General features: G+C 41.3%; 1 protein-coding gene across 2 annotated transcripts in view; it reads right to left on the reverse strand.

The window, feature by feature from the left end:
• RAD54L2 (RAD54 like 2) overlaps positions 1-13562 on the reverse strand; it is a 68791-nt gene that overhangs the window by 41441 nt on the left and 13788 nt on the right. For both annotated transcript variants that reach the window (XM_030956519.1, XM_030956517.1), the window contains exon 2: positions 5959-6165. In XM_030956519.1, coding sequence (XP_030812379.1) covers positions 5959-6109 — 151 coding nt within the window. In that variant the 5' untranslated portion in view covers positions 6110-6165. The remainder of the gene's footprint in view (positions 1-5958; positions 6166-13562) is intronic.

The following is a 13562-nucleotide window of genomic DNA, read 5'->3' on the forward strand; positions in this document are numbered from 1 at the left end:
AGTAGAAGGCAAAAGGTTTCTGGTTGTTGGAACAAATCTCCATTTACCAACACAAGAATGATCATTCATTTCAGGTTAGAAGTGCAGAGAAATTACTTTCTAACAGCAGTTTCTTTTTTCTCCTCCTTTTTATCTCCAGCAGGATAGGCCTTTCTAAATCAGGATATAAAATGATAAATGATATCATTCAGCAAGATAGGAAACTGTCTCCATACTCTTCCTCTGCCTCTCCCTGTTTCATACAGGTAAGTATAACATGACCTAATTTATAAGAATAACCACAGTCAAAAAGCAAAAACTCACATATTTGAGGAGGAAGAGCCTACAAAATGAACAGATTTATACCAAAGACTTTTCTCTCTTCCCCTGTAAGGACAGAAAGTTGCTCTGTTCCCAACCACACACATCCAGCTGGGGACTCCCACACACCCCAGTTTTGTTTTGTTCCAGCACTTTGTTGGGGAGAAGAAAAGATAGAATGCTTTGGGGTGGGAAGCACATGAATAACACCATCTCCAAAATGAGCAGCAGATCTCTGTACCTTAAGGATGCATTCATGTATCATTCAAAGAAATATTAACCCACACTTCCACATGATGTTAAAAACAGATTTCCAAAATAATTTCAGCTTTAATAACTCCAGGTGCTAATGAACTTTCTAGTAAGTATGGTGTTAGCTACTCATTTTTCCTATTAGATTAGACAAAGAATTTGCCCAGGCAGCTACAAATTGATTTCTCTTTCAATGTAATTGCACCCTATAACGATGACCCACAAAGAGCCACAGAGGAACATCATTTTAAACAAAATCCATACTTGCTATAATTTCATGCCAACATTTTTTCCCTCAATAACCAAGTGAAAATCATAGGAAAAGCTGATCAAGCAGGACCCATTTAAATGAACAGACTTTCCTCCAGTGAGGGCTCAAGGTAAGCAGAGATCTTTTCAAGCTTGGATCAGCAGTGGGTGCCATCTGAAGTCAAGAGTTCCTGCCTTGGTATCAAGGGGGAAAGCTCAAAACTGTGAGTACCAAGTGGCAGCTCAAGTTCAAGCAAAAGCAGCTACTGAAATACATTGTGGATCGTGCTGCAGAAAGGAAAGGTGGCTCTGTTTGAGCTATCAAATGTCACAAGCAGGGTGAGCAGTTTTAAGAGGCTAGGGTGAGGAAAAGGGTCTCTCTTCCCCCTCACTCACCTCATGTACCAGTCTCTCAGATGTTCTGAAATTTCCTGATGCCCTCACCCTACCAAGGAGCTGCAGTGCAAAACATCACTGCACCCATGTGTCCTCTCCTGGACCTGCTATTCTGCACCACCAACCAACTGTGCTTCTCATTCACTCCTCTTTAAGAGTCTGTATGTCCACAAAACCCCACACAAACCAGTCTTGGTTTGCTCCAGCACTTTGCCAGGGAGTAGGAGGAACAGTATGAGTCTGAACTGGGAAGAGGGAGCTCCTCCAGTTCTCCAGTAGTCAAACAGAGATGCCACAGAGCTAGCACATTCCCAGCCCTGGAACGTGGGGAAAGAAAGAGGGCACAGGAAAGGAGAAAAAGTGCAGAACACAGGGCAGGAGACAAAGCCAATTCCATGGAGTTTGTCTTATCACAACAGTATCACCTAATATGTTATTATTTGGTGTTGCCTGGTATCTTTGTACAGCAAGAATTGCAGCACTACTGTAGTACTGGAAAATTGTTCAGCAGTATACCCTAAAAGCACAGATTCCAACCCCTGTCTTCTGTACCATGCACCCTGGAATGCAAACACAACTAGGAGCCTTTGAGGACAGGGTCTGAATGCTCGTGCTCATTAAGACATCTTTGAGAGAACTGAACAACCACTTCTACCCCAAACTGCACTTGAAGAAAGTGTTTAACCCATATACTCAGAGGTAACAGAATAAACAACTTGCCATCACTATTAATAGCAGAATTACAGCAATACATATGAATAAGAGATAATGAATTCCAGAGACATCAGTCAGAATAATCCAGAGACATTCCCAAAGTGAAAAAACAGAACAGTACAGTGGGATTCATTCAAACACTCAACAGCTTTCCTTGGGAAAGCTCTGAGGTATAAACGGTCCACGCATTTGAAATGATCTGTAAAATCCATACTGGAGATTTGTTTCCTCTTTGCTCAAATTAGCTTTTATTCCTATGGAGTCCTACACAGCCCTGAGCAACAACTAGGATCAGAGAAAAAGTGCAGGACTTGAAACAGCCCTTTATCTCCACAGTTATCAGTACATCACATTTCTAGTGAAGATGATTTAGGGAGTTAACAAAAAAAGTTTCTAGCAGTCACGCATTGCTATCACAAAATCAAACATGATAAAACAGGTGCTCCAACCCACAAGTGATGAAAAAACAGATGAAGTGGGCAGGGATGACAAGGCTGGAAAAGCAGTGGCAGCCTCTGGCTAGGATTGAGGCGTGCTGCTGGGATGGGTGTGCAGTCTGGCAGCCAGGGAAGGAGCTGTAAGTGTCAGAATAGGTATGTTCTGGAAGGAGCATTCTAGAAAATAAAAAGACTAAAGCTGGAAGATTTCCTACACATGATACCCAGGTTCATTTACTGGCCACCACTGAAGAAATGGATAAAGGATGTAAGCCATGTGGTTATTAGCTTTCACTTACTGAGAAATATTCAGAAAACTAGTTTTTCAGGCTCTTTTGATTCCTTGAGGGCAGGGGCAAAGGTTGAAGAGTTGTGTTCTTCCATACTGAAAGCCTGTACCATACAAATACAAAGTAACTCTAGACCACCTATAGGACAGCCCATACTAAATGCAAACAAAACTGAGCAGAAATGAGAATAATGTGACAAAACTGAAGATAGCACTAAAGTACCAGAATGTATAAAGAACTCCTAAAAGACTATGAAACTGAAACTACACACAAGGATTAACTCCACATACAACATGTATCAGAAAGACATAAACAGGTTAAACATGCAAAACCCAAGTCACTGCTAAGTCTGAGAGTATATGATCAACCACCACCAAGTGTGGATAACATTACATTAAAACTGGAAAGTTCTTAAGTTATTTGAACCACCATCAATACATGGAAATCCTAAACAAAGGCACTAGTTTGCAAGCAAACAGTAAAAATGTTATTTTTGTAATTGATATAATCACTATTATTTAAAGCAAGTAATCAGTTTCCGTTTGGAGAAAATGTTTAAGCAGCCTGTCAGCCTTCCAAGAAATAGCTTTGAAAGATTTATTAATCATCTAAAGCTTGTTGTGCTAGAAATATGCATGAGCCCATCCTCAAGGGAAAGATCCCCCCAGGATCCCCAGTGGGATCAGAACAACCACAATACTAGGAGGGGAGGAGAACAGCACAGCTGGGAATAGGGAGAACAAAGTTTAACAGAAATTATTAAAATTAAGCTTTTTAAAAGCTTCATAATATAAACATTAGAGCACTGCGTCCCTTATGAATAAAACTGTCTGTTCCAGATATGATATTTATGAATGAGGTTAGTCTACAAAGCCATGTGACTACAAACATCAGATGGGCACAATAAAATGAACCTCTTAATTCTGAAGTTGGTTATGTTTCATAGGCTAAAGAGCAGGAGGCTGGTTTATATTAGATCTAAGGTGATACAGATGCCAAATGACATTTTGGAGGCAATGTGTAGCTGTAAGGAGGTATCAGGAAAAGCAGACTGGAAACCTCCACAGAAGATAATAATTATACATCTAAGCACCCAGAAAGCATTCTGATATTGTGGCAGACAGAATTAAAGCTGAACAATCTGAAACCTCAGAGGCAATCTAGCTTTGCTCAGCTCATGGAAGGGAGTTTTCCCTTGTACCTAATGAATAAACATAAAAATACTTTATGTTAGTTTCGTGTGAATTCTTTTTACTGTTCTTTGTTATTTTCTATATTTTTTAAAATTTATTTTTAATTAGTCTCTACAAAAACATAAAACACAAACATGTTTCTAGTGTTTTAACTTGAAAATAAATGGCTGTCATTAGCAGTTCACAATGTTCTGTACACCTATATTGATCTTGTTTGCTTTGGAAAGAATAATCCTGACAAACAACTGTGAGTATCCACTCACAATAATATAGATGTTGATGATAAAGCACATCAGTCTGTGATAACAGTCTAGTGGAATAGTGGGAATGACCCACTTGGACATGACATACAGACACTCCCTTCTGTTAATGAAAGTTTGGCAATCACATCACACTTGCTCCTGCCCCACTGCTGCAGGGTCCTGTGAACAAAGTGACATCATCATCATCATCACCAGTCTGAGACAGAGTAACCTGTGATCTTGTAACTCTTCTCTGTGTTGATATTGGGAATTCCCTTGTTTCTTACCTGAACTAACACTTCCATTTCTGCTACTTTCTCATTAGAAAAAGGCATCATGTGAATAAAAAAAGAGGAATGCATTCATTTTTGTGTAAACATTTTTATAAAAGCATTTAAAATCAAAACAGCATCTTCAAATAGCACATGGCTGAAAGAATATAACAGCAAAACAAACAAACAACACTTGAGGACAACAATTTATTTTTAAGCCAAAAATTGTTTAGTAACTAGAAGAAGGGAAAAGTGTCTGTTTTTAACACATTCTATGCTAAGAAAAGGAAGGCTACTCTCAGCTGGTTTAGGTAGGTGTATTCAAATACCTGCATACCCTTTGAAGTTATTAAAAATTGCAATTTTAAAGGAAGCAAATAGAGCATTCCCTTAGGCTCTGGCTACAGTTTTGTGATACAAAGTTTGATGGCAAATTCAGCATGGGGAATTCTCACCTGAGCTCTGCATTCCTGTCTCTGTGCCCTAGAACATCAGCCCTTCTGGACCAACAGACATTTCTAGGATCATGCTGTGACCCAGAACAGTTATCTGGTAACATTCAAATGCACAGCACAGGCCCACAAACACCTGCATTAGCCCTGACCTGAACTGCTCCTCTCCTGAAGAAGAGAGTAGGGCAGGTGGAACTAGATGAGGATAGAAGGTGACAACTTACTAAGAACTTCCATCTTTCATCTTGTAAAAAAACAAAGGAGAACCCAACCTGTATGCTGGCAGTAAAGAACATTTTCCAGCTGTTAAAGATGATTACTGTGAATGAGCAATAATTGTCCATAGCATCCATCAAATCGTTTATGTATGGGACAAGCCAATTACATAAATATATTTCTTTTCACCACATCCTTTAAATAATACAAGTAATTGCAAATCGACTCATTTACTTTTTATAATTGCTTTCCCAAAATTTGAAGCTATTTTAAAAATTCTATCCTCCTTACAATTTATACTTGTGGCTTGTTTTCCTGATGGAATTTTTTTTGGCCAGGAGACTATATTTAACTAACATGAAATACCTATTAAAACTAAACAGCCACATAAGGACTTCTCCCTACCGAGAGCTGGACAAATCCTAACTCTTACACAATCTCCCAAGGGGTGACAGCCAGTTTTCTATAACAATGTATTGATGCCTCAGGTTTTAGCTTTCATATTTTTCAGATTCTGTACTGCTTTAGTGTGTGGTTCTGAGCTTCACATTAAGGGATGTAGGCTCTCTTCACAGAATAGCTGGACAAAACAATTCCTCTCATAGCTTGGGACCAAGGACTACCACCCAAATTTCAGGCCCAAGAGCATAAACAATGTGGACTGAAGAGAGAAAAACAAGAAGAATGGGACTGCAAGGGCTAAAGCTGGAATTGGACAACGAACTCCAATATGCAAATGGAGCAGAACTGATCAGTGACCAGTCGTGCATTTTGTGACCATTTTTGCTCATCTTGGGTGCAGCCCTGGCTGGGCTCTTGTGCTGCCCAAGGTGGATCCATTGAGGCCTTTTAATAAATCCCTCCTTTATTCTTTAACTCTGTCTGGCTTCTGCTCTAGGTCAGCCATCACAAGGCATCAGCATATTCCCAACCCCATTCACTCACCACTTTCATCAAGTAAGTCTTCTTCGTCATCCCCATCATTGTCCTCCTCCATCGCCTCTTCCTCATCTTCCTCCTCCTCCTCTTCCATATCCTCCTGCTCCAAGTCCGGGTCCAGGTCCGGATCACTCCCTGAGATTGACTCGTCTGACATGATGCCCAGTGGTGCTCCTTGTGCATTACCTGCTCATGTTCTACCGTGAGGCAGCCCTGCAAGGACACCAAAGAGGAACGTGAGCCCAGCAAATCCCAGCCTTTGAGCCTCAAGGTTCAACATCACAGCAGCATTACTGCACATGAAAAACCAAATCAGCCTTTTAAATAACAGACTTAGATATCAGACAAAGCACAAAACCCTGTGGAGAAAACAGATGCCATAAGAAATGGATCATAATGATATAGGCCCAGCATTGAAAAATCTCCATCTCTTCACAGGTGCCCTTGACATGCACACAGGAATCTTCCTGCTGGAAGACTCCTGGTATCAATGCCTGATTATTCAGAGACGCAAAAACTAATAAATTATGTGAACAGTTTCAGAACACTACCATCCAAAAAGGAAGCATACAGAAAAGGATCAGTGTCAACATCCCCTCTGGATACCTGTTACCCTGATCCCTGCAAACACATCACAGTGAGCAGATGTGGCTCAGAGACAGAAAGCTCCTCCTGCCTCAGCTGTACCCACTGCAAAGGTCACCCACCTCCTCATCACAGCCTGGCTGAAGTCTCTGATCCAGCTACACAACAAAAATACTGTTACCTTCACATTTCGGGCAGAAAACAACAAAGAACCAGTTGTAAAGGTTGAACTCCCATTGTAAAACAGGGCAGGAAGAAAAGTAAACACAAAGAAAGAATGGATCAGACAAAATTTGCATTTCCTTTCTCTCAAGGACCAGAACTGGCTGTGCATAACTTCTCTGTTACATCACTCCAGTGCATTACAGCAGAAATTGTGGTAGAACACAAAAATAAAGCCTCAAGAGAGGATCAGGGCAATCACCAAGTCACCAGTTTATCTGTTCAGATCATGCACTGTCACTTCTGGTCAGTGATGGGTACTCCTGAGCACTCCTCTTCCATACACACAGAACGATCCTAGAGGAGCTGCGTAAGATGGATGAAAAGAAACACAACCAAGAAAGGAAAATAAAGAAGGCATCTTGATCTCAAGGAACATAAGCAAAGGATGTATTCAAAGATCAAGCTGCAGAAGAATTACTACCCACACATTCTCCAAAAACCTTTAAAGAAAGATGAAAGAAACATTTCCTCATCACTCACTTCCCACTGCCCCCTACTTATACCACATTTCCACTGTAAACTATAAAATTTTGAGAACTAATCAGACACTTAAAAACAAACCTAAATCCCAAACATCTGCGCAGATAAGGCAGTTCAAATATCTGTAAACACTTAAAATTTCATTTAACACTTAAATTTCATTTTCAGCTGTGTTTCATCAGTTACCAGATTAACTCAGAAACCTGAAGGTTAAAGACAACACCCCTGTAGCAGGGCTGAAAATCTAACTAACTGTTGAGTATGCTGAATTATTCCAGCTCAAGTCATCAGCTCCTGCTCTGCCCCTCAATAACACTGAAGAGTGTCAGAAAGAAAGTAAACACAGGGAAGAGAAGGCATTGCAGAGATTGGCTCTGGAACAGGATGCCTTTCACCACTCAGTCCCAGGAGCACTTTACCACCAGGCAGAGACAACTGAAGTCCCTCCACTAGTACACGTGTCACACAGAATAAGTTGGCTTGGTCAAGCAGATGGCAGAAAAGGCCAAAACCTGAATTAGCTCAAGTGGAACTGTGCCAGTTTACACAAGCCAAAGATATTAATTCAGCTTCTGTGGTCTGCAGGTACAAGCCCAGTTGCTGTCAGGCGGCTGCAACACGGTCACCTCCAGCATCTCTTCTTTTCTGGTGTCTGGTGACTTCAGTCAAGGGCTGCATACACAAAGCCATCTATTATCGAAGATTTTCCTAACAAATGTTGTGCTAAAGTCTTTGTCTATTTCAAAATGAGGTCTATTTCAAAACAGTGGCTTATTTTTTCTTTTACATAGAACCAACCAACCAAGGAAACACAAACACTGCTAATACAGCACGAATGAACTCTCCTCTAGAAACAGCAAAAGCAGAAGTGCTGTAATGTCACTAAATGCTCCAGGTCAAACATGATACAGTATCTCCCACCAGTATTCTCCAGTGTGTCATCCTCTCATGTCCCGTAATTTGTCCCAGAACCTTAAAATATAAAAAACCCAAATCAAAACAGAAAACATTCTCTGAAAATTGTTTAAATGCAAGGCGATGGGTCCCTGTGTCTTAACAGATAAAATCAAACCCAGTGGAGAGCAGCTCTCCCTCAGACTGGAGCACAAAAGGGCTCGAATCGAAGCTTTATTTTTGTTTAGCAGTAACTACACGTTCTGTATAAGCCAACTCCTGACACCAGCTCGGCAGCCCCGGCCATAAGCAGGAGAGTTAAACAGAAGCTTTTGAAAAAACTTAACTAAATCTTGCAGAGCTGGCTGAAACAAAGATGGTTAACTGCTCCGTGCCCACAGTCGTGCTGCCGCCTATCTCTGTCCCTTCCCTCCCTGGGGCCGGGTCCCGGGAGGGTTCCGGCCCTGCCTGGTGGCAGCAGGTACGCGGTGCACAGCCCAGAGCCTGCCCTCGTTTCTCACACCGATCTGACCCAGTTCGGAGCCTCCCACCAAGGGGAATTACACAACAGGGCCAGATTGTGGCTGCCGCTACTGTTTTATGGCTGAGTTATTCCAACCTGCCCCATCTCCTGCCTTTGCAGACGCAGGCACTGTGCTCAGTGTTTAATCGCTGGAGGAAGGGCACTTTGCGAGAGATAAACTGATTACCTGACACATCCCCGCACGGGATGTGAGCCTCAGGAGGGTTACAGCTCCAAGAAATCCCAATCAAACCCTCTGCACCACCTTTACAGCAGATATTCAGCCTTCCAGCACAGTGCCTCAACAGTGGTGAGGCTGCTGAGAAACCGGGCTGGGATCTTAGGGGGAAACACCTGGAAAAATTCCTCTTGCTTACTCAGGGAGGAAAAAAGAGCTGTCATGTTTATCCTACCCAGAAGTTAAACCCTGCAATCAACTGCACATCAAATTAACATCCAAGACAGCCTCTCTCATGTATTATGTCCCGTCTTTCAACAAAGATAAAAATAGTTCTGAAGTTTTTTGGGCTTTGCTTTTTTAAGGTAGAACACCTCAGATAGTAAGTAAATGCCATGTGCTGATGACTGCCACCTCCTCAAGCCTGCACAGAAAGGAGGCTCACTTCTAGGTGAGGGAACCTTGAGAATTTGGACACATTTCTGTTGTCCTCATATTTTTCTTTCCCTCTGCAGAGCTTTAAAATCACTTCTCACATATAAAGTTGAGACAGAAATGTGAAAGCAACTTTTCCCCTTCTACACAATAGTTGTTCACAGCAGAGTTGTGCATGCCATGAGCCCAACTGTTAAATGAAACAGCAATCATCAGGGGATATGGGGACTTAGGGCATTTCTGTACATCACTTTCATCATTGGATCCACTAGCACTGTAAATACTAAACCATTATTTAATTAACTATTACAGATACCATCGAGTAAGAAGCAAGGATGCAGGACAAGGCAGAACAGAGTCCTTCCTCACTTGAGGAGGAGCAGGATTCCCCTGTACTTATAGAAAGGCATAAAAGCCAAAGTGACTTTACAGAAGCTCTTTGCCCACTACAACACAAGCCATTTAGGGACAGGACACGCTCATTCCTGAGTACACAACCATCCCATACAAATCCCTTCAGAAAGGGCAGGTTTAACACTAATGCTGCTCCAGTGCTGAACAGTAAAGAGGATTCCATCACCTCTCCAACCTCCAGCCAAGCCCAATATCTGGGACTCATCAAGATTTGTCCCTTAAAGCCTGTTTTGTAACCAAGACTTCACACTGGCTGTTGTGGTGCCAGGCCATAGAAACAGGATCAAGCACCCTGGCAAACTGCAAGAGGATTTGCACAGACAGTTTCATAAAAACAGGTATTTCTAAGTATGTACTGCATAACACTCTTCACTGTCTGTTACACAGTCATGTTTTATGACAACAATAATTTCCTTTTCTGTTTTTCTTTTTTGTTGGGCAGCAAAAGAGTAAAATGGTTGATTGGGGCCATAAGATTCCTCTCAATGCACTCAGCTCACACACATACACACTCCAAACTGGACGTGTATGAAGGTAACTGCTGGTTCCCTGGGGGAAATCTCACCTGTGCTGTACTAGCACCATTTTGGTACCTCATGGGCAGCCTTCAATACCTAGCAGAACATTACCATAAAGTACCCAACTGCATGAGTAAAGGAACTATGAGCTTAAGCTTCTCTATGACAAAAAGTCTGGTAACAGTTTGCAAGCAGTAACTTGCAATGTTATTGCAAAATAACAATTAATAGTTCTCTGTTCCACTTCACAATCTAATAAGAAATAACCTGACATCAGTGGTTTTGAACAGTTTGATTCCAACAAACACTACAATTTCTCTAATTTACATTATGCAACATATTAAAACCTCTATTAAATTATCATGTAAAAAATGGTGTCAGGGGAATCACCTAAAAGGATAAATATATTTTCAAAAATAAGCCAACACTTTTACTATAGTAGTACAGCAGACTTCTATATGCTTTAAACAAAGCAAAGAAGTGTTTCCTGAAAAAACAAAAGGAACTTATTCTGCCCAAGTTGCATTTAAAGCCATCCTTAATTGATACTTCATGTTTTAAATCCCTTCTTCCTTTGCAGCCTGAGACTGTCGAGAGTCCAGCTATGCAGTTTCTCTGCTGTGACTCACAGCTAACTGGTGGCCACACACTGCTGGCTGGGAAGGAAGAAAACAACTCTCCTCCTTCATTTTATCTTGTTCAAATCACAAACAAACTAAGTAGCATTGATCCCCTCTAATTGATGTGTTCTCCACAGGAATATTAAACTGAAGGGAAAAGAAGCAGCCTGTGAAATCATAAATTGGGGAGCATCTGCTTGTCCTGGACCACCCTTCTGAGGAAGGCAAGTGTGCTTCTCCCCACTCCACATAAATATTGAACAATGGATCTAGTCTTCACCTACACTGCATGTGAGTATTAAGGAGCCCACTGTGATTTGTGGGGAACAGGAACTGAGAGCAAAAAAATAACAGACTGCTTTTAGAAACACATCCATGTATCAGTTTTGAGAGACTTGCAGGACCTGCTCTTTTATTCTCTCCAGGCTAACAATCTCCCTCCAAAAAGGCACCACAAAACTAAAACCAGCCTGAAACTGGTTGTTCCCTGACAACACGAACAACAAAAGCTGCTGCAAGAAAGTGTGGGAGAAATGGAAAAAAAAAACCACAAAAAAAACCCCCAAAACCCCATAAAATCAACCCATAAAGAAAGAAAAGGGAGAGCTAATCCTTCCCCTCTGCTAACATGACAGTGCTAGCACTGAGAATGTGACAATGAACATTACATAAGGCCTGGCTCCCACTGTGATCTGAACAAAAAGAGCCAGCGTGAGTCAATGGCAGCATCTGCAGCTCCTTACACAACCTGAGCATCCAACACCTGCTGTGGGAGCAGCCACAGGGCCCTTTCCTTTCTGCACCTCAGGAGGGATGTGGGAACACCCCACTGCCAGCACTGGCAACGTTTTGTGACCCTTAAAGAAAACCTGAACTCTCCATAAGATGCCAGCACTCCCTTCCCCACAGACCTTGTGAAGTTCTTCACTTCTGGACACAGCCAGCAGAAATGGGCAAATGTTTTTCTGTTTGTATTATGTACGTATATCTAGATAGGTATATAATTATTTGCCTGATCACTGATGCATTGCTTCTAAGGGCAATTTTGTTTAATCATATTAAAGCAGAAACTGACTTCCTATAAGTCAACTCTCTCCTTTCAAATACTCAAAATGTCCTCACCAGTGAACCATCACAGAACAGCAATTTGTTTGTTAATGCATAAAAGTTCAGGCTACCTGAAGTAAGAAGCATGTGATCAGTTTTGCTTCCAGTAATTACTGACATCTGGAGTAACACCATCATAATATAATAATATTATATTACTATATATATAATATTTATTGTTATTAATATAATAATATTATATTAATCATAATAAAATAACAAAAAATTTCTCTTATTTCACAGAATCTCCATCAATGTTTTTAGCTTTGTCAAATTCTATATAAATGGCACTCGCATTACCTGCTAAAGGAAACTCTCCTTCCCTGGTCACTGTTTCTTTCAAAGCAAACAGCATTTCAATGTAAAAGCCACGATGGAATGTGTTTTTACATGCTTTGCCCATGCTGCTACAGCTGCAGAAAAAACAACCAAGTAAACAAGTAAAACCCTAAGAAAATATTTCAAATGGTGGAGAAAACTCTATAGTAGGCCACACTGTGTCAGGATTCCAAATTACATTCAATGCATTTTATCCAGCAGATTCATTTGGGAAAGTCTTGCCTACCTTGCATTAATGATAACCATTCTCAAATTCCAGAAGATAAGCTTGAAAAGTTAGCTCATGGGAGAGGTGTGCCAAGCCTTCTCTTTGAGAACATCCAAACTATGTCAAGATGTGAGCCAATTCCCAAGCAGGAAAGATAGAGATAACTGGAAGATCCCTCTGGAATTTAAGCTCTCGTCATACATAGGTGCCAGAGAAGAAGTTATGTAATAAATCAAGACTAAATTACATAAACAGAAGCAGTGGAACAGAGAGGAGTGAAAAGGCATGGAGCTATTCCCCTCCCAAGGAAAGATCACTCACTGTCACTCTCTGAAGACAAGCTGTGGCTTTGGTCATTGAGATATGCTAACACTATTGCTCACCTCCTTGAAGGGCATCCCTCAGAAACAGACTGGGATAGCTCATAAACAATGTTTTCATCTTTCAGGATGAGGAAAACTGCAAGTTTTCCAAATGTTAAAAGGTCTAATTTTATCCTATTTTCTCAGCATCACCCCATCCACACACACTCCTCTCTTTGCCTCCCAGAGAAGTACATTTCCTTACAGGGGAATGATTCACTGCCTTCAGCTGTGTCCCTGCTCAGGAAATGAGCTTTCCCACCAGCAGCAGCCCAGGGCAGCCCACCATCCCCTGTGAGACAGACACCAGTCACATCACACACTGGCCTCACCAGACCACAGAGTCAACACAACTTAACTCTGCCCTGGGTCACAGGTCTGCATTTCAGCACAAAGAATCTCACAGGTCTGGGAGCTTGGTTTTGATGCTTCATCCTTCTCCCTCTTCAAAACTGGACTTAAAATCTGAGGTTCTGGTTTATGTAGTTATAGAAAAAGGAAGTATTCCACAAAGGTTTGTTCCTCTTTATTCCCTACCCCACCTCCAGCAGCAATAATTACACCAGGGATGAGGAAGTATTACTTATGCCACCTACAGTTTACCAAAGAAACATGAGCAAAAACATGAGGAAAACCAAAAAATCATCCTGAAGTAGGAGGAAATGGAAATAAACGGTTTTGAACTCATGTGATATGACAATTAGCATATGTTAGACCCAATT

Source organism: Camarhynchus parvulus, chromosome 12 (genome assembly GCF_901933205.1).
Source record: "Camarhynchus parvulus chromosome 12, STF_HiC, whole genome shotgun sequence".
Lineage (NCBI taxonomy): Eukaryota > Metazoa > Chordata > Aves > Passeriformes > Thraupidae > Camarhynchus > Camarhynchus parvulus.